Source organism: Mirounga leonina, unplaced genomic scaffold (assembly GCF_011800145.1).
Source record: "Mirounga leonina isolate KUSES-001 unplaced genomic scaffold, KU_Mleo_1.0 Mir_101609, whole genome shotgun sequence".
Classification (NCBI taxonomy): Eukaryota; Metazoa; Chordata; class Mammalia; order Carnivora; family Phocidae; genus Mirounga; species Mirounga leonina.
In genome coordinates, this window is record NW_023270164.1 from 2134449 (window position 1) to 2153191 (window position 18743).

Below are 18743 nucleotides of genomic sequence, written 5' to 3' on the forward strand. Positions count from 1 at the left end.
TGAGAGAATAGTGACCTTTGAACATCTTTCTTCTGGGAAACCTCATCCAGTGTCTTTATATTTACTTCTTAGGCAACTGGTACTTAGCACATGCAAATGATGTATGATAGGTCACATCCAAAATAGGGCTTTCTTTATGTCTTAACACAGAGCTCCCGATCAGTACCACAATACACACAAAGTACAAAATACAGCCTGGAAATGAAAAGACAGCTGAAGTATTACCTGTGCTTTTAATTGTTTCTATAGTTTAACTATGTATTTGATGTAGCCAGGCATGTATTTAATGTAGCTTTGAATATGTAGTTCAATAACTAAAAGATACCAGGGTCATCTTCAGGAAGCAGTAATAAAACTAAGCTGCAAGAAGACAGTATACTGTAAACATTTATCTTCTCTTTCATTTTAATAGCTTTCTGTGTTTGTTTCATAGTATTTTTTTTCACATTTAGATTTGTATTATGTTGATTTAGTGATATGGAAATTACCAGCAACAACCAGAAGGGGAGAATGTTATCATTAGTGAATATGAGCATAACCAGTATGAATTTATACCCCTTCAACATTTTGTGGATTTAGAGCTTCTTGGTGAATGTTTGCAAAAGTGATTTAGGACAACTTGTATGCATGATTCATAAATTTTTGTGAGTGTTGTGTGATATTCTGATGTAGTTTAATAATTCTGTTTTGTGTATATATGTATATACATTTACTTTTATCATTCCTTCCTCCTTATTTATTTGGGATGGTTCACTGGAAGACATACAGTTAAATGAGAAAAACCAAAATAAACCCAATAGCTCTAAATTATGAAAAAGAACAAGAAAATAATTATACCTAAACCATGCTTTACCTAGATAAGTTAAGTATTAAATTCAATTATTTTCTTCCTGTTTGGCAAGGTAAAAAAGAAAACAAAATTTTCATGTTTTGGTGAAAAGAAAATATAACATTATTTCACAGCAGTTAATACAAGGTAATTTTTCACAGAATAGTGTATGTAATAAAAAAATAATAATAATGGTCAGGGCCCTAATTGGTGGTTTTACAAAAACAAACAAGATTATTTCTACAGATCTTGACCTTTTCTTTCAATAAAAATCAAGGGTCTGATATAAAAACTTGAGAGATCAGTAGTTAATATGGTCGTGAATCAGCCTGATGATTATAATTTAACACAGGTCTAAACATTTTTTAATAAATAAATGATTGATATCATTTGTCCTAGGGTTTCTTAAGAAATAATAATTATCTTAGCTCAACTTTCTCCTGGAACTCTTGACCTGCTGTTCTTTTTGAGAGTTTTATGTAAAAGGATTGTGATTTCTTTGTCCAATCTGACATACAATATTACAGCCACACCATTACCTGTTTGCATTATTTCCCCCCTAAGCAAGCAAACAGACAAGTAACCATTCCTCAGTTTCACGTACTGCCCTATGTCTCCACTCTCCTTCATAGCCAAATGCTTAGAAAGGCTATCTGTATTCACTTCATTAATTCAGCTGCCACTCAATTATAAGTTATTATGAAGAGTGTTTGTGGTCTTTTAATTTAAATTAAAATTGCAATTTAATTTTTGAAAATCTTTAAGTCAATTTTATGAACTTTGTAAGTGTCCACAGAAAATATAATTTTTTCTACATGAAAGAAGAATTTAAAAAACTTTCTCACAATGTTTCCTTTTGAACAAAATTTCCATACAGACCTATCTGTGTAACACCTGGGTCCCTTTGCCAACCTAGCCTTGGATTCTTAAATATTACCATATTCTATGCTGGTTATGGAAAATTTGCAGTCAATTCTGCGTATTTTACTGGTACTTAGTAAATAAGTAGAGAGTAGATAAGATGGGCTACAAAATAATTACCTCACAGGGAGACTGATAATATAACCAAAGACCTAAAATTTATTTCTAAAATGTAATTCACAGTCACCTGCATTTTTTTAAGGAATTTAAAGTCCCAGGGACGCCTGGGTAGCTCAAATGGTTAAGCATCTGCCTTCGGCTCAGGTCATGATCTCCAGGTCCCGGGATTGAGCCCCACATTGAGTCCCACATGGAACCCCACTCCAGGCTCCCAGCTCAGCAAGGAGTCTGCTTCTCCCTCTCTCTCTGCCTTTCCCCCTGCTTGTGCTCCCTTTGTATCTCTCTCTCTCTCTCTCTCTCTCTCAAATGAATAAATAAAATCTTTTAAAAAATAAAAATAAATAAAAAATTTAAAAAAGAATTAAAAGTCCCAATATTTTTACCAAAAGCACAAGGTTTGCTTACATTTTCACCCTAGATATTGGTCTGCTATATTGTATTCTCTTTTTACTTGTTTTCCTGTAGTATCCTTTGTAATCTCTTTTTCTATTTAAGGACTCAAATTACACTGAAAATAGAGTGCATAACAGATGGGATTTGGAAGTTTCCCATAACGTTGGTTGCTACTGAGCCTGATGTGGATGATGTCATTGATATTGAAGGCATTGGTTTATTTAAGGAATCTATTGTTGACTTCAGGCTGACAAGTCAGACGAGGTAATATATCAAACAAAAGTATATAACTGGTTTTGTGAATGTAATTTATGCTGAACTGAGAAAAAAATTTAAGATGGAAAATTCTATTATGTCATCTTTTGCTGTTTAAGCCAGAGAAGTATTGATTTTATGAATCAAAGCTTAATATATTTCATAATTTTTAATTAAAAATTGGAAAAATAGAGCCTACAAAGTGAAGACCAAAAAAAAAACAAGAAACAAAAGTAAATAGATACTGAAATTTAGGATGATATTTCTATTTGTTTTTCTTTTTTCCTTAAGATTTTATTTATTTGAGAGAGAGAGAAAGAGGGCACATGAGCAGGGGCAGGGGCAGAGGGAGAGAGAGAATCTCAAGCAGACTCTGTGCTCAGTGTGGAGCCTGATGAGGGACTCGATCTTAGGACCCTGAGATCATGACCTGAGCTGAAACCAAGAGGCAGACACTTAACTGACTGAGCCACCCAGGTGCCCCTCTATTTGTTTTTCAAAGGATGTTATTAATGTATTTTTATAGCCCACTCTCATTAAGTTTTTTATTTTAATTCCAGTAAAGTTAACATACAGTGTTATATTAGTTTGGGGCATACAATATAGTGATCAACAATTCTATACATTACTCAATGCTCATCATAATAAGTGTACTCTTTTTTTTTTTTAAAGATTTTTTAAATTTATTTATTAGAGAGAGAGAGAGTGAGAGAGAGAGCGCAAGAGGGGGTAGGGTTAGAGGGAGAAGCAGACTCCCCGCCGAGCAGGGAGCCCGATGTGGGACTCGATCCCGGGACTCCAGGATCATGACCCGAGCCGAAGGCAGTCGCTTAACCAACTGAGCCACCCAGGCGCCCCATAATAAGTGTACTCTTGATCCCCTTCACCTATTTTACCCATCCCCTCCCCTCCCCTCTGGTAACCATCAGTTTGTTCTCTATAGTTAAGAGTCTGTTTCTTGGTTTGCCTCTGTTTTTTTCCTTTGTTCATTTGTTTTGTTTCTTAAATTCCACATGTTAATAAAATCATATGGTATTTGTCTTTCCCTGACTGACATATTTCACTTTGTGTTATACTCTCTTCCTCCATCCTTGCTATTGCAAATAGCAAAATTTCATTCTTTTTATGGCTGAAGTGTGTGTGTGTGTGTGTGTGTGTGTGTATACCATTTCTTCTTTATTCATTTATCTATCAATGGACACTTGGGCTGCTTCCATCATTTGGCTATTGTAAATAATGTTGCAATAAACAAATAAACATAGGGCTGCGTATATCCTTTTGGATTAGTGTTTTTGTATTCTTTGGGTAAATACCTAGGAGTGTGATTACTGGATCATAGAGTAGTTCTGTTTTTAACTTTTTGAGGAACCTCCATACTGTCTTCCACACTGGCTACACCAGTTTGTATTCTCACCAACAGTACACAAGGGTTCCTTTTCCTCCACATCCTCACCAACACGTGTTGTTTCTTGTGTTTTTGATTTTAGCCATTCTGATAGGTGTAAGGTGATATCTCACTGTAGTTTTTTTTTTCAAGTTTTTATTAAATTCCAGTTAGTCAACATACAGTGTAATATTAATTTTAGCTGTACAATATAGTGATTCAACACTTCCATATAATTCCTAGTGCTCATCACAACAAGAGCATTCCTTAATCCCCATGACCTATTTTACCCATTCCCCCCACCTACCTCCCCCTCCAGTAACCCTCAGTTTTTTTCTGTATAGTTAAGAGTCTGTTTCCTGGTTTGCCTCTCTTTTATTTCCCCCATTTCATCTGTTTTGTTTCTTAAATTACATATACTGGTGAGATCATATGGTATTTGACTTTCTCTGACAGACTTATTTCACTTAGCATAATGCTCTCTAGCTCCATCCATATCTTTGCAAATGCCAAGATTTAATTCTTTTTGATGGCTGAGTTATATTCCATTGTATGCATATACCACATCTTCTTTATCCATTCATCAGTCAGTGGACATTTGGGCTCTTTCCATAATTTGGCTATTGTTGATAATGCTGCTATAAACATCAGGGTGCTTGTATCTCTTTGAATCAGTATTTTTGTCTCCTTTGGGTAAATACTTAGTAGTGCAATTGCTGGGTCGTAGGGTAGTTCTATTTTTAACTTTTTAAAAAAAGATTTTATTTATTTATTTTAGAGAGAAAGAGCACACATGCACACAAGTGGGGAGAGGGGCAGAGAAGGAGGGAGAGGGAAAGGGAGAGAGTCTCAAGCAGACTCCACGGTGAGTGCGGAGACTGACATGGGGCTCCATCTCAGAACCCTGAGATCATGACCTGAGCTGAAACCAGGAGTTGGACGTTAACCGACTGAGCCACCCAGGCACCCCTTATTTTTAACTTTTTGAGGGACCTCCATACTGTTTTCCAGAGTGGCTGCACCAGTTTGCATTCCCACCAACAGTGAAAGAAGTTTCCCCTTTCTCTCATCCTCGTCAATACCCCTTGTTTCCTGTGTTTTTAATTTTAGCCATTCTGACAGGTGTGAGGTAATATCTCATTGTAGTTTTGACTTGCATTTCCCTGATGTTGAGCATCTTTTCATGTGTCTGTTGGCCATTCTGTATGTCTTCTTTGGAGAAATGTCTATTCAATGGACTTTTGCCATTTTTTAATTAGATTATTTGTTTTTTAGGTGTTGAATTGTACCAGTTCTTTATAGATTTTGGATACTAACCCTTTATTAGATATGTCATTTGCAAATACCATCTCCCATCTCCCATTCAGTAGGTTCTGTTGATTGTTTCCTTCTCTGTGCAGAAGCTTTTTATTTTGATGTAATCCCAATAGTTTATTTTTGCTTTTATTTCCCTTGCCCCAGGAGACATATCTAGAAAAAAATTTTAAAGATCAATGGAATATTTTTCAGTGAACTTTAGTGGTTTGGGGTTATGAAGTGGTTTAACTAAGTGGAGATGATTAGGTAACCTATTTTGGTTATATTTTCTATATTATTATTCTGCTCCACCATAGCTATCCTTGTTATACTTGTGATAACATGGGCAGTATGACCATAATACTTTTACCTATCTCATGTGTAAAATATATTTTACATCTGTTTTTGAGATACAACAAACATGCCGTAAAATTTCATTGTAAGTATACATTTCAATAATTTCTTTGAAAAATTGTAGAGTTTGCAGTCATAACCACATTCCAGGTTTAGAACTCTCCCATTTCCCCCAAAATATCCCTCAAGCCCCTTTGCATTCAACCTCTGCTCCCACCCCCAGTCTCAGGCAACCAGTGATTTGCTTTCTGTCTCTAAAATCTTGCCTTTTCTGGATATTACATATAAATAAAATCACCCAATATGTAGTCTTTAAAAAGAAACTGTTTTTTAAGTAGTGTTAGGTTTATGACAGAATTTGAGAAGAAGGTGCAGAGATTTCTCATATATCTTCTGCCCCCACTCATGCATAGCCTTCCTGATTGTCAACTTCACCCACTGGAATGGTACATTTTTTACCAAGGATGGACCTACATTGACACATCAAAATCACCAAAAGTCCACAGTTTACCTTAGGGTTGGTTCATTCTTGGTGTTGTACATTCTATGAATTTGGAAAGAACAATGACATATATGCATCATTATAATATACAGAGTATTTTCACTGCACTAAAAAATCCTCAGTGCTCTCTATATTCATCTCTCTCTCTCACCCCTGGAAACCTAGTCTCCTAGTTTAGACTTTTTCAGAATGTTATATAATTGGAATCATATGGTATATAGCCTTTTAAAACTGGCTTCTTTTACTTGATGATACGTATGCATGTGAGGTTTATCCATGTCTTTTCATGGCTTGATAGCTCATTTTTTTTTTTAGCATTGAGTAATATTCCACTGTCTGGAGGTACCACAGCTTATTTACCCATTCACCTGCTGAAGGATGTCTTGGTTGCTTCCAAGTTTTGGCAGTTGTGAACAAAGCTGCTGTAAACATCTGGGTACAGGTTTTTTGTGGATATAAGTTTTCAAGTCTTTGGGGTAAACACCCAGGAGCATGATTGCCGGATCCTATGGTAAGGTTATGTCTAGTTTTGTAAGAAATTGCCAAACTGTCTTCCTAAATGGCTGTGCCATTTTGTACTCTCACCAATTATGAATGACAGTTCCTGTTGCTCTATACCCTTGTCAGCATATGATGCTATCAGTGTTCTGGATTTTGGCCATTTTAAAAGAAGTGTAGTGGTATCTCATTGTAGTTTTGGTTTGCATTTCCCTAATGACATGGTACACAATATATCTTTTCAAATGCTTACTTGACATCTGTATACCTTCTTTGGTGAGGTGTGTGATAAGGTCTTTGGCCCATTTTTAAGTTGGGTTGTTTGGGTTGTTTTTTTTTTTTTTATTGTTGAGTTTTAAGAGTTCTCTGCATATAATGCGTAACAGTCCATTATCAAATGTGTCTTTCACAAATACTTTCTCCCAGTCTGTAGCTTGTGTTCTAATTCTCTTGATATTGTCCGTCACAGAGGAGAAGTTTTTAATGTTAATAGGATCCAACTTACCAATTTTTCTTTCATGGATTTTGTCTTTGTTGTTGTATCTAATAAGGCATCACCATTCCCAAGGTCATCTAGGTTTTCTTTTATGTTATCTTTTACTAGCTTCATAGTTTTGTGTTTTGAATTTAGGTTTATGTTCCATTTTGAGTTAACTTTTGTAGTGGGTGTAAAGTATGTGTCTAGATTCTTTTTTTTTTTTTTTTTGCATGTGGATGTTCAGTTATTCCAGCACCATTTGTTGAAGAGACTCTTTTCTCCATTGTATTACCTTTGCTCCTTTGTCAAAGATCAGTTGACTATATGTATGTGTGTCTATTTCTAGGCTCTCTGTTCTGTTCCACTGATCTATTTGCCTGTTCTTTGGCCAATACCACACTGTCTTGATTACTGTAGCTTTCTATTAAGTCTTGAAGTTGAATATCCAAAGGTATTTCAAATTATTAGATATTTTTGTTTAAATGTAAACATATTTAATGCATTCAAAAAGTTTTTCAGGACTAGTGAAATAGTTTCAACTGATTTTATTATAACCAATATTTTTTCAAATGCAATATTGGCAAAAAAAAAAAAAAAACAGGTGGAAATAAACTCCCCAAATTGTATTTTTCTATTATACCCAATGTTGTTACCTTTTGCTACTTATATATATTTTAGCTCAGTAATAGTTCGGATGGGTTTTCCTTTATGTTTGAGCAATTGAAATCACCTCATTAGATTCTCTGTCTGTAGTCCCTTTCATTCCAATCTACTTTATACATTGCAGTAAAACCAGTCTCCTTAAAACAATGTTATTAACATGTGACTTCCCTTGTCAAAAGCATTTGATGGTTTCCTGTTGCTTACCCAAAGTGGCATCTAAATTATGCATGCTGTTCATGGTCCTAGCTCTCTCTGACCTTTCCAATTTCTTCTTTCCACTGTCTAAAACAGATCTTCTGCTTCAGTCTTAAGGGGAAAAAAGTCACTATTCTCAGAGTGTCTTATCCATTACTTCTCACCTGTATTCACTTTCTGTCTGCTTCTAAAATACCTTTCTTATCCCCTCTCCACTTTCCTAAATTCTAATTGTTCTTCTCATCAAAATATAATCTTACTTGACCATTTATGTATATATATGCATATATATATGCACACATATACATATGTATGTATACATGTTTGCATATATATATATATATATATATATTCCTTAGGCATAATATATAGGATTTTTTTTTTTTTTGCAATTTCTTCTGTGTCTTTTGTTCAGAATTTGTTCCTGTTAGGTATCTAGTAATGAATCAAACTTAGGAAAATAATTTAGAATAAAATTAATACATTTTATTCATTCAACAAATTTCCGAAGATAAATATTCCAGGTAGACCAGTATAATACAGGTATTCTCTTAGAAAAATTACTGTTGTTATATGCAAGAGAACAAAATGACATTCTACCTTAATATCAAAATATAAATCCAGTATGAAATTCATAGTATGGTCATTTATTTTGGAGGGTTATAAGATTCTTAATGTGTTTTTCTCCTGTAAATGCTTGAATCAAATTTAGTATTCAATAAATATTAAGTTAATTGTGAAATCAACTAAAAGACACTGAGCTGATTTCTGCAGGCAAATTCAAAGAACATTATTGCATATCATTAGGGAATAAGCATATGGAAAGGTGGTGTTTTACTCTAATTATATTGTACTCTATAGAAAGTGAGATCCCCATGGGACCATGTTTTATTCCTCTTCGTAAACTCTCTACCTAGGTGCACAATAAATTATTTCAATCAATGGGTATTTTAAACTGAGTCTTTTTGTTTAAGATTTTATTTATTTACTTGAGAGAGAGAGAGAATGAGCGGTGGGGAAGGGCGGGGGGGGAGAGAGTGAGAGAGAGAGAGTGAGAGAGAGAGAGAGGCAGACTCCCCGCTGAGTAGGGAGCCCCATGCAGGGCTCAATCCCAGGACCTGGAGATCACGACCCAAGCCGAAGGCAGATGCTTAACCAACTGAGCCACCCAGGCACCCCATTTTAAACTCAGTCTTGAAGGTTAAGTTGTCATTTACAATGCAGATTAGGGAAGGGAGTGAAGGAGTTCCAGGAGGAAGGTATTATATATACAAAGTTCTAGGGGGATGAGACAGTGAGTTCTATTGAAAGAATTGAAAGTAGTTAGAATGGCTGGAGTTAGGAGTACCATGGGGAGACTGGGAGCAGGTACTGTAGAATTGGCATCCATTCAGAAGTACTTAACTAGAGAACCACAGGGCTCCTGGATTCTATTATTCTATTCATTCATCATGACTGAGGGAAAGAGCAAAATGACGTGGTGACCATTTCTAATTCATTAATTCAATAGTTATTGCACATCTCCCTTGTTCCATTCGTCTGTGCTCATAAGTCTGTTGTGTGGTCAACAATTAAATATTTTATATCTTCTTTATCTCTCATTCTTCAAGAACATGAGATTCTAGAGCCCCAAATCACCATTTAGTGTTTTATATAATCTAGGGCTTCAGTAAAGATTGATTAGTGAGTAAATGAATAAATTCATGAAATCAGAATAAAAAGAAACATTTCAAGGATCCACCTAGTCAGTTATTCAGAATTCACAGAAGTTAGAAAATAAAGTATTAAATAGATATATATGGATTGTATCTTATTGTGTCATTATTTTGATTTTCTGTTCCATATAGAATTTGATGTCTACATTAGTACTTATTGATAAATACATATATCATATCTCTATATAATATCTTATTTTCCATAATTGAAAATTAATATGGCCATTTAAAACACTTTGTCAATGCATGTGACATCAAGATGTTGCAAATCTTGATAGCAAAATTCACAAGTGATCAATTTTAAAACATATGCTTTTGGGTGAATAGCTTCAAAAAAAAGAAACAATTTATCTGGAAGAAATATAATTTGCTGATGGAAGTTTGATAGGCATGCAGAGCCCTAATGTTTCCTCATAAAATGTAGTCATTGAGATTAGTTAAGAGAAAAAAAGGAAGGGGGAGGAACATGATGTGAAATTCTCAAATCTTGAGTCAAAAAAATATCCTCTACCTGTTTCATAACAATCCAAAGATATTACTGTTTCTCTACATTAAAGAAGGGGATATACATATTGCTTTATGTTAAAGCAGCAGCTTTGTTAATAGTTTAAAACATACTTTGTATATGTGGCAAATAAGACCTTACATCACAAGATGGTGCTTTAAAATAATGGATAATTATTTAGAGGAGATTTAATCAATAAATGACACTATTAATAATTTTTGTGGTCATAGAACTAAACTCATTTGGGTCAGGAAATGAGTAAAGCAATTATATTTTTCAATTCTTCTATAAAATTATCAAGCTAAGTAATTTAATCTTTAGGAATAAAGAATAATGATCTGTTTCTTCACAGCATGCAGTAAGGGATTGCTGAGGGTCTTATATGTACAGTACTGCAAAATGGCCAATTATTTTTTTTTTAAAGATTTTATTTATTTATCTGACAGAGAGAGACACAGCGAGAGAGGGAACACAAGCAGGGGGAGTGGGAAGGGGAGAAGCAGGCTTCCTGCCGAGCAGGGAGCCTGATGCGGGGCTCAATCCCAGGACCCCGGGATCATGACCCGAGCCGAAGGCAGATGCTTAACCATCTGAGCCACCCAGGTCAAAATGGCCAATTATTAAGAGCGGCCCCTGTAACATAAGAAAGGGCAATGGATTGTAGTCTGTGCCAGGAAATTCATGGCAAGTAGTAGAGTAACTAGCTCATGAACATAAATATTAATTGAAGGAGGGGCACCTGGGTGTCTCAGTTGGTTAAGCGTTCGACTCTTGATTTCAACTCAGGTTATGATCTCAAGGTCCTGGGATTGAGCCCCATGTTGGGCTCCGCACCCAGTGGGGAGTCTGCTTCAGGATTCTCTCTCTCCTGCTGCCCCTCTCCCCACTCACACACTCTCTCTCTCAAATAAATAAATCAACCTTTAAAAAAGAGAGAAAAAAAGACTTAGTTTTAAAAAGGAAAAAAATATTAATTGAAGAAATAAGATTAAGAAGGAAAATTATTAGAAACAATATTCATGTCTTCAGCTGGTTAGGATAGCCATATAGAACATATGGAGAACAAGCAAAGTATTATCTTTACTGTGAGGAGGCAGAAATTTATTGCATAATACCATTGAGATTTGGTGGGAATAGACAATATTGAAGCATACATTTTTAATAAGACTTCATTTTTAGAGCCATTTTTTTTAAGTATACAGAAAAATTGCACATAAAGTACAGAGTTCCTGTATACCCCATTCCCAAACCCCAGCACAGTTTCCCCTCTTAATAACACCTTGCATCAATGTCTCACATTTATTACAATTGAGAAACCCATATTGATATATTATTATTAACTAAAGACCATAGTTTACATTAGGGTTTACTTTTTGTGTTATACAGTTACATGGATTTTGACAAATGTGTGTTCAACATTACAGTATCATACAGAATAATCTTCAGTATCCTAAAATCCCCCACCTTTTACCTATTTATCCCCTCTATTTTCTGAGCCCTTGGCAACCCCTGATTTTTTTACTGACTCTATAGTTGTATCTTTTCCAGAATGTCATGTGGCTTGGATCATATATTATGTACCTTTCTCAGACTGGCCTCTTTCACTACCAATATGCATTAAAGGTTGGTCTGTGTCTTTTTGTAGCTTCCTACCTCATTTCTTTTTATAGCTGAATAAGGGACAGCTTGGTAGATTCTAGTTTGGGGCAAGTATGAAAAAAGTTGCTATAAACATTTGCTCAGGTTTTTGCATGGTTGTATGTTTTCAAATCATTTGGATAAACACCTAGTATTATAAATGCTGGATTGTATAGTAAGCATATGGTTAGGTATGTAAGAAACTGCCAAATTATCCTCTAAAGTGGCTTTACCATTTTGCACCCCCAGCAGCAATGAATGAGATCTCCTGTTGTTCTACATCTTCACCAGCATTTGGTAGTGTCAGGTTTTTTGGATTGTAGCCATTCTAATAGTGGTATCTCATTGTTTTAATTTACAGCTTCCTAATGTTAATGACACTGAGCATGTTATATGCTTATTTGACACTTGTATATCTTCATTGATGAGTAGTTTATTAAGATCTTTTACCTATGTTTTAATTGGATTTTTGGTTTTGTTCTTGTTGAGCTTTTAGGATCATTTGTAAATTTTGCATATAAATCCTTTACAGGTACTTGTTCTGAAAAAATATTCTCCAAATCTGTAGCTTGTGTTTTCATGCACTTAACAGTGCCTTTCACAGGGAAAAATTTTTTAATTTTAATAAAGTCTAATCAATTTTTTCTTTCATGGGTTATGCTTTTGGTGTTATATCTAAAAACTCATCACCAAACACAAAGTTGCTTTTATTTTTTTGTATGTTCTCTTCTAGATATCTTATAGTTTTGCCATTTACGTTTAGGCCTATCATCCACATTGACTTAATTTTTCTGAAAGGTGTAAGGTTTGAATGTAGGTTCTTGATTGATTGATTGATTGATTGCATATTGGTTTCCAATTTGTATAGTGCCATTTGTTGAAAGACTCCTTTCTCCATTAAATTACCTTTACTCCTTTGTCAAAGAACAGTTGCCTGTATTTATGCAAGCCTGTATCTGGGTTATCTACTCTGTTCCATTGATGTATGTGTCAATTTTTATAGTAAGATCTGAAATCAGGTAGTGTGCATCCTACAACTTTCTTCTTCATTATTGTGTTAACTATTTTAGGTTTTTTGCTTTTTCCTATAAACTTTAGAGTCAGTTTGTACATGTCTCAAAATAACTTTCTTATATTTTTATTGAGATTGAATTAAATCTACAGATAAAGTTTAGAGGAATTGGTATCTTAATATTGAGACTTCCTAGTCATGAACATGGAATCTCTCTCCATTTATTTAGTTCTTCTTTTGTTTCTTTATCAGAATATTGTAGTTTTCCTCATCTGGATCTGGTACATATATTGTTAGATTTATATCCATTTATGTCATTTTTCAGTGCTAATGTAAATAGTGTTGTGTGTTCAATTTCAAATTCCAGTTGTTAATTCCTGGTACATAGGAAAGTGGTTGATTTTTATAATTAATTTTGTATCCTGCAACTTTGCTGTAATTGCTTATTAGTTCCAGGCAATTTTTTGGTCAGTTCTTTAGGATTTGTACATAGATAATTATGTCATCTAAAACCAAGGACAGTTTTTATTTCTTCCTTTCTGATCTGCGGAGCTTTTATGTCCTTTTCATGTTTTATTATACTATCTAGGACTTCTGGTATGAATTTGCATAGGAGTGGTGAGAGGGAATATCCTCTTCTTGTTTTCAGTGTTAGGGAGGAGACATCTAGTTTTTCATCATTAAGTTTGATTTTAGCTGTAGGCTTTTTTATAGATGTTTTTTAATAAAATTGAAGAAGTTCACTTTTATTCCTAGTTTGCTAAGAGTTTTTATCATGAATGGGTACTGGATTTTGTCTGATGCTTTGTCTGTATCTGTTGAAATGGTCATTTGATTTCTCTTCTTAGACTGTTGATGTGATAAGTTAAATTAATTGATTTTCAAGCATTAAGGCAGCATTGCATACCTGGAATAAATCCCACTTGGTTATGTTATATAATTCTTTTTATACATTGTTGGATTTGATTTGCTGATATTTTGTTAAAGAATTTTGCATCTATATTCAAGAGACATATTGGTTTTTAATTTTACTTTCTTGCAAAATATGTATCCTGCTTTGGTATTAGGATAATGCTGGCCTCATAAATGAATTAGGAAATGTTTCCTCTGCTTCTATTTTTAGAAGAGATTGTAGAGAGTTGATTATTACTTCTTATTTAAATATTTGGTAGAATTTGCCAGTAAGAAGCATACGTTTTTGTTTTTGTTTTGTTTTCAGAAGTATCTAAGACAAAGTGCAAACAAAGACTTCTGTTATATATATATATATATGGTATATATTCCCCTGTGAAAATCTAGGAACATAAAGGTTGAAACATCATGTTGAACTTTGGATTGAGGTTTTAAAAGAGAGAATGGAAAGAAGATTATAGGTCATATAGAAGGATACTGGCCATGGGGGATAACCTTCTTATGCAGATGATAAAAATGGCAAAGAAGCAAGACAGAGCAGAGTCAACTGTTATCCATATATCTTCTTTTGGTATATTTGATAAGAATATTTAAGTAACCTGTCTTACTGATGGGTCTGCTATCAGAAGGGATACTATGCTCTGCAATTAGTTTTAACTTTATGGAGATAACTCTTTAATTATGTAGCAATCATGAGTATGAGAAATTATAATAATAGGGAAGGGAAATCTGGACATTTTGAGATATAATGCTATGGTGCAGCTTGTTAGAGAAACATGAATAACTTATCCATTCTGAATTTTAGATTATAAGAGGGTCACTAAAAGTCTCAAGGGTATCTGGAAGTATGAGAAAAACAGAATGAGGAGATCTCCTAAAATCTCTCACCAAGGTTCTAGAAAACAAAAGATAACAAATAAACTTGCCCTATGGGAACTGAAGAGAAATGACGTCCTTATCTAAAAAAATAGTTTCATCCCTCAAACCAGTAATAGGACATATTCTTTCAGTCATTTATTCCTTTATTTTTATTATTCATGTTTTCAGTGGATATGTTTATCACACAAACATTTAGACAAATATGAAAGTTTATCTGTTGTGACAACAATTAAGGGTGTTCTGAATGCATATAATGAGGAGATTTGGCTAAGTCATAGAGACCAGGGAAACTTCTCTGGGGCAAGGTTTGAAGGTTTATAAGAGGTAAGAAGGTGAGGAGGAAGGGAAGAGCATTGCAGTCATAAAAAAAAAAATATGGGCAAAGATTCTTTAGCGGGAGAGAGCTAGCTATGAACAGGTGCCCAAGGAATTGCAGAGTGGATGAGAAAATGGGTATGAGAGAGCATGGTAGGGAGATACTGGAGAGGTCAGTGGGAGCCAGACAATACAAGGCTTTTTAGGTAGAATGGCCACAAATTCACTGTCCAAACTGGAATGAAGGACTCAATTAATAATTAGCCTTGGCAACAAAGTAAGCTGGGGCAGATCTGAGCAAACCAACCCTTACAGTTAGAGTTCTTTTTTTTTTTTTAAAGATTTTATTTATTTATTTGCGAGAGAGAGAATGAGAGACAGAGAGCACAAGAGGGAGGAGGGTCAGAGGGAGAAGCAGACTCCCCGCCGAGCAGGGAGCCCGATGCGGGACTCGATCCTGGGACTCCAGGATCATGACCTGAGCCGAAGGCAGTCGCTTAACTGACTGAGCCACCCAGGCGCCCCAACAGTTAGAGTTCTTATTGGCCATGGTGAGAAGTTTGCTCGTTATCCAAAGAATAATGGAAAGTCATTAAAGTATTACAATCACAGAAGTGATATATTTGGAAAAAGAACACCTTAGCTGAAATGTATATAAAGGATAAATATGAATGGAGGTAGATCATTTAGTTAGTTGGCTATTGCTGTTGTCCAGGCAATAAGGGATTGGTTGAATATTTTGGGGGAGAAGTAGAAAGGGGATGTGTATAGTTAGGGAACCTTCATAGAGATAATATCTATGAATTTAGTAATGGATTCAGAGATCAAGATGTTACACCTTGTTAGAGATCGTTCAATCATGAGCCCTAGAATTACCTATAAGGTAGAAAGCATCACAATATTGGGTGGATGTTGGACTATATGACCTGTGATTTTGGAGTGATTGTAAAAGGTACATTGTTTTTAATTAGTCTCCAAATGTTTATTGCTAATATATAAAAATACAGTTGATATTATGTGTTTATCTCATGTCCTCTGAATTTGCTGAAAGGTATTTGTGCTACAAGCTTTGTTTTTTGATTCCTTGGCATTTTCTACATAGACAATCATGTCTTTTATAAATAGCGCAGTTATATTTCTTCATTTCCAGTCATTATGACTTTATTTCATTTTATGCCTTATTTCACTGGCTAGGACTTCCAGTACTATACTGAATGAGAATGATGAGAGTGGACATTGTTGCCTTTTTTCCAAACTTAAATGGAAAGCATTCAGCCATTTGTCATTACATATGATGTAAGCTGTGGGATTTTTACAGAGAATTCTCATCAAGTTCAGAAAGTTGTTTCCCCTCTGCTGTAGTTTTCTAGAGCTGCTGTAACAAATTATCACAATCTGGGTGGCTTTAAACATTAAAAATTTATTCTGTCACATCTCTGGAGAATAGAAGTCCAAAATCAAGGTGTTGGCAGGACTGTACACTCTAGGGGAGAGTTGGATCCATCCCTTTTTCTTTGCTTCTGGGATTGACTGTAAACCTTGAGCTTCTTTGGTTTGTGGACACATCAGTCCAATCTCTGGTGCCATGTCACATGGCATTCTCTTTGTGTGTCTTTCTCTGTATCTCTTCTCATAATGATATCTGTCATATTGGATTAGAGCCCACCCTAATTCAGGATATCCTCATCTTGACTTGATTATATATGCAATGACCCTACTTTCAAATAAGGTCACATTGACAGGCACTGGGGGTTAAGACTTCAACATACATTTTGTGGAAGACGATTCCTAATTTCCCTACTCTGATTTTCTAAGAGCCTTTATCAAGAATGGGTGTTGAATTTTGTCAAATGATTTTTCTGCACCAGTTGATATTACATTGCCATCTTTCTCCTTTGGCTTGTTGACATGGTGGATTATATTGATCAAATTTCAAATATTGAACTAAATTTACATTTCTGGAATAATGTCAACTTGGTCTTGGTATATATTTCTTTTTATGCATTCCTGGGTTAAGTTTGCTAAAATTTGGTCAGCATTTTTGTGCCTAAGTTTATGAGAAATATTGGCTTATAGTTTACTTATAAATTGTTATTATTGTTGTCATTACTATTATGATAAGTGTGTTATCTCTGTCTCATTTTACTAAATGGGTAATGCTGTACTCAAAAAAATGAGCTTCAGAAATGTTCCTTCCTCTTCTATTTTTTGCAAGATACTATTTAGAGTTGGCTGTAATTCTCCTTTAAATAATTGGTAAAATTACCCAATGAGATCATGTGGGCCTGGAAATTTCTTTTTCACAAGCTTTTTAAAATTACTGATTTAATTACTTTAATAGTTGTATACATATTTGTGTTATTTATTTCTCATTGTGTGAGTTTTAGTGGCTCGTGCTCCTTAATCATCTGTTCCTTTTCTTCTAAGTTACCACATATTTGTGTAGTTATTTATATAATATTCCCTTATTTTTCTTCTGATATCTGTAGTGCCTATATGATGTCCCCTCTTTTGTTTCTCAGATTGGTCATGTGCAGCTTCTCTTTTATCATTATGAGTTGTGCTAACAGTTTGTCAGTTTTATTGACCTTTTTAAAAGAATCAGCTTTTTGTTTCATTGATTTTCTGTTTTGATTTTAATTGATTTCTGCTCTTATTTTTGTTTTCTTTTACTTGCTGTGGGTTTACTTTGATCTTTTTTTTTATTATGGTTAAAACGTTTCAGATCTATTCTATTAGCAACTTTCAAGTATATGTTACAGTATTCTTAACTATAGTCACAATATTACATTCGATCCTGAGAACTTACTCCTCTTTAATTGGAAGTTGTACCCTTTGACCAACATCTTCCCATTTCTTCCATCTGCCAACTCCCCACAACCACCATTCTACTCTGTTTCTGAGTTCAACTTTTTTAGATTTCACATATAAGTGAGATCATACAGTATTTGTCTTTCTCTAACTTATTTTACTTAGAATAATGTCCTCAAGGTATATCCATGTTGTTGAAAATGGCAGGATTTCCTCTTTTTATGGCTAAATAATATTCCATTGTAAGTATATACCACATTTTCTTTATCCATTCATCTGTCAATAGATACTTAGATTATATCCATGTCTTAGATTCTGTGAGTAATGCTACAATGAAGGTGGGAATACAAATATCTCTTCTAGTAGTGATTTCATTTATTTTGGTTATATACCCAGAAGTGGAATTGCTGGATCATATAATAGTTCTATTTTTAATTTTTTGAGGCACCTTTATACTGTTTTCCATAGTGGTTGTAAAAATTTACATTCCCACCAACAGTGTTCAAAGGTTCCCTTTCTCCACATCCTCACCAACACTTGTTGTCTCTTGTCTTTTGGACAAGACTGACAAGTGTGAGGTAATATCTCATTGTCTTTTTGACTTGCTTTTTCCTAATGTTAGTAATCATCATGTATGTGTTGGCCATTTGTATGTCTTTATTGGAAAAATGCCTATTCAGGTTCTCTGCCCATATTTTAACTAGATTATTTGTTTGCTATTGAGTCATATGAGTTCCTTATATATTTTGGTGATTAACCCTTTAAAGATAGATGGTTTGTAAATATTTTCTCCAGTTCCACAGGTTGCCTATTCATTTTGTTGATTGTTTATTTTGCTGTGCAGAAATTTTGTAGTTTGCATTAGTCCCACTTGTTTGTTTTTGCTTTCATTGCTTTTGCTTTCGGTGTCATATTGAAAAAATCATTGCCAGGACCGATGCCAAGGAGCTTTATCCCTATATTTTCTTTTAGGAGTTTTATAGTTTCAGGTCTTAAATTAACTCTCTAATCCATTTTTTTTTTATTTTTCATGAATGGTGTGTCCAGTTTCATTCTTTTGCATGTAAT

At 34.5% G+C, this 18743-nt stretch overlaps 1 protein-coding gene across 1 annotated transcript in view; it reads left to right on the top strand.

The window, feature by feature from the left end:
- CFAP47 (cilia and flagella associated protein 47) overlaps positions 1-18743 on the top strand; it is a 494762-nt gene that overhangs the window by 442599 nt on the left and 33420 nt on the right. The window contains exon 64 of the mRNA XM_035002133.1: positions 2366-2527. Coding sequence (XP_034858024.1) covers positions 2366-2527 — 162 coding nt within the window. The remainder of the gene's footprint in view (positions 1-2365; positions 2528-18743) is intronic.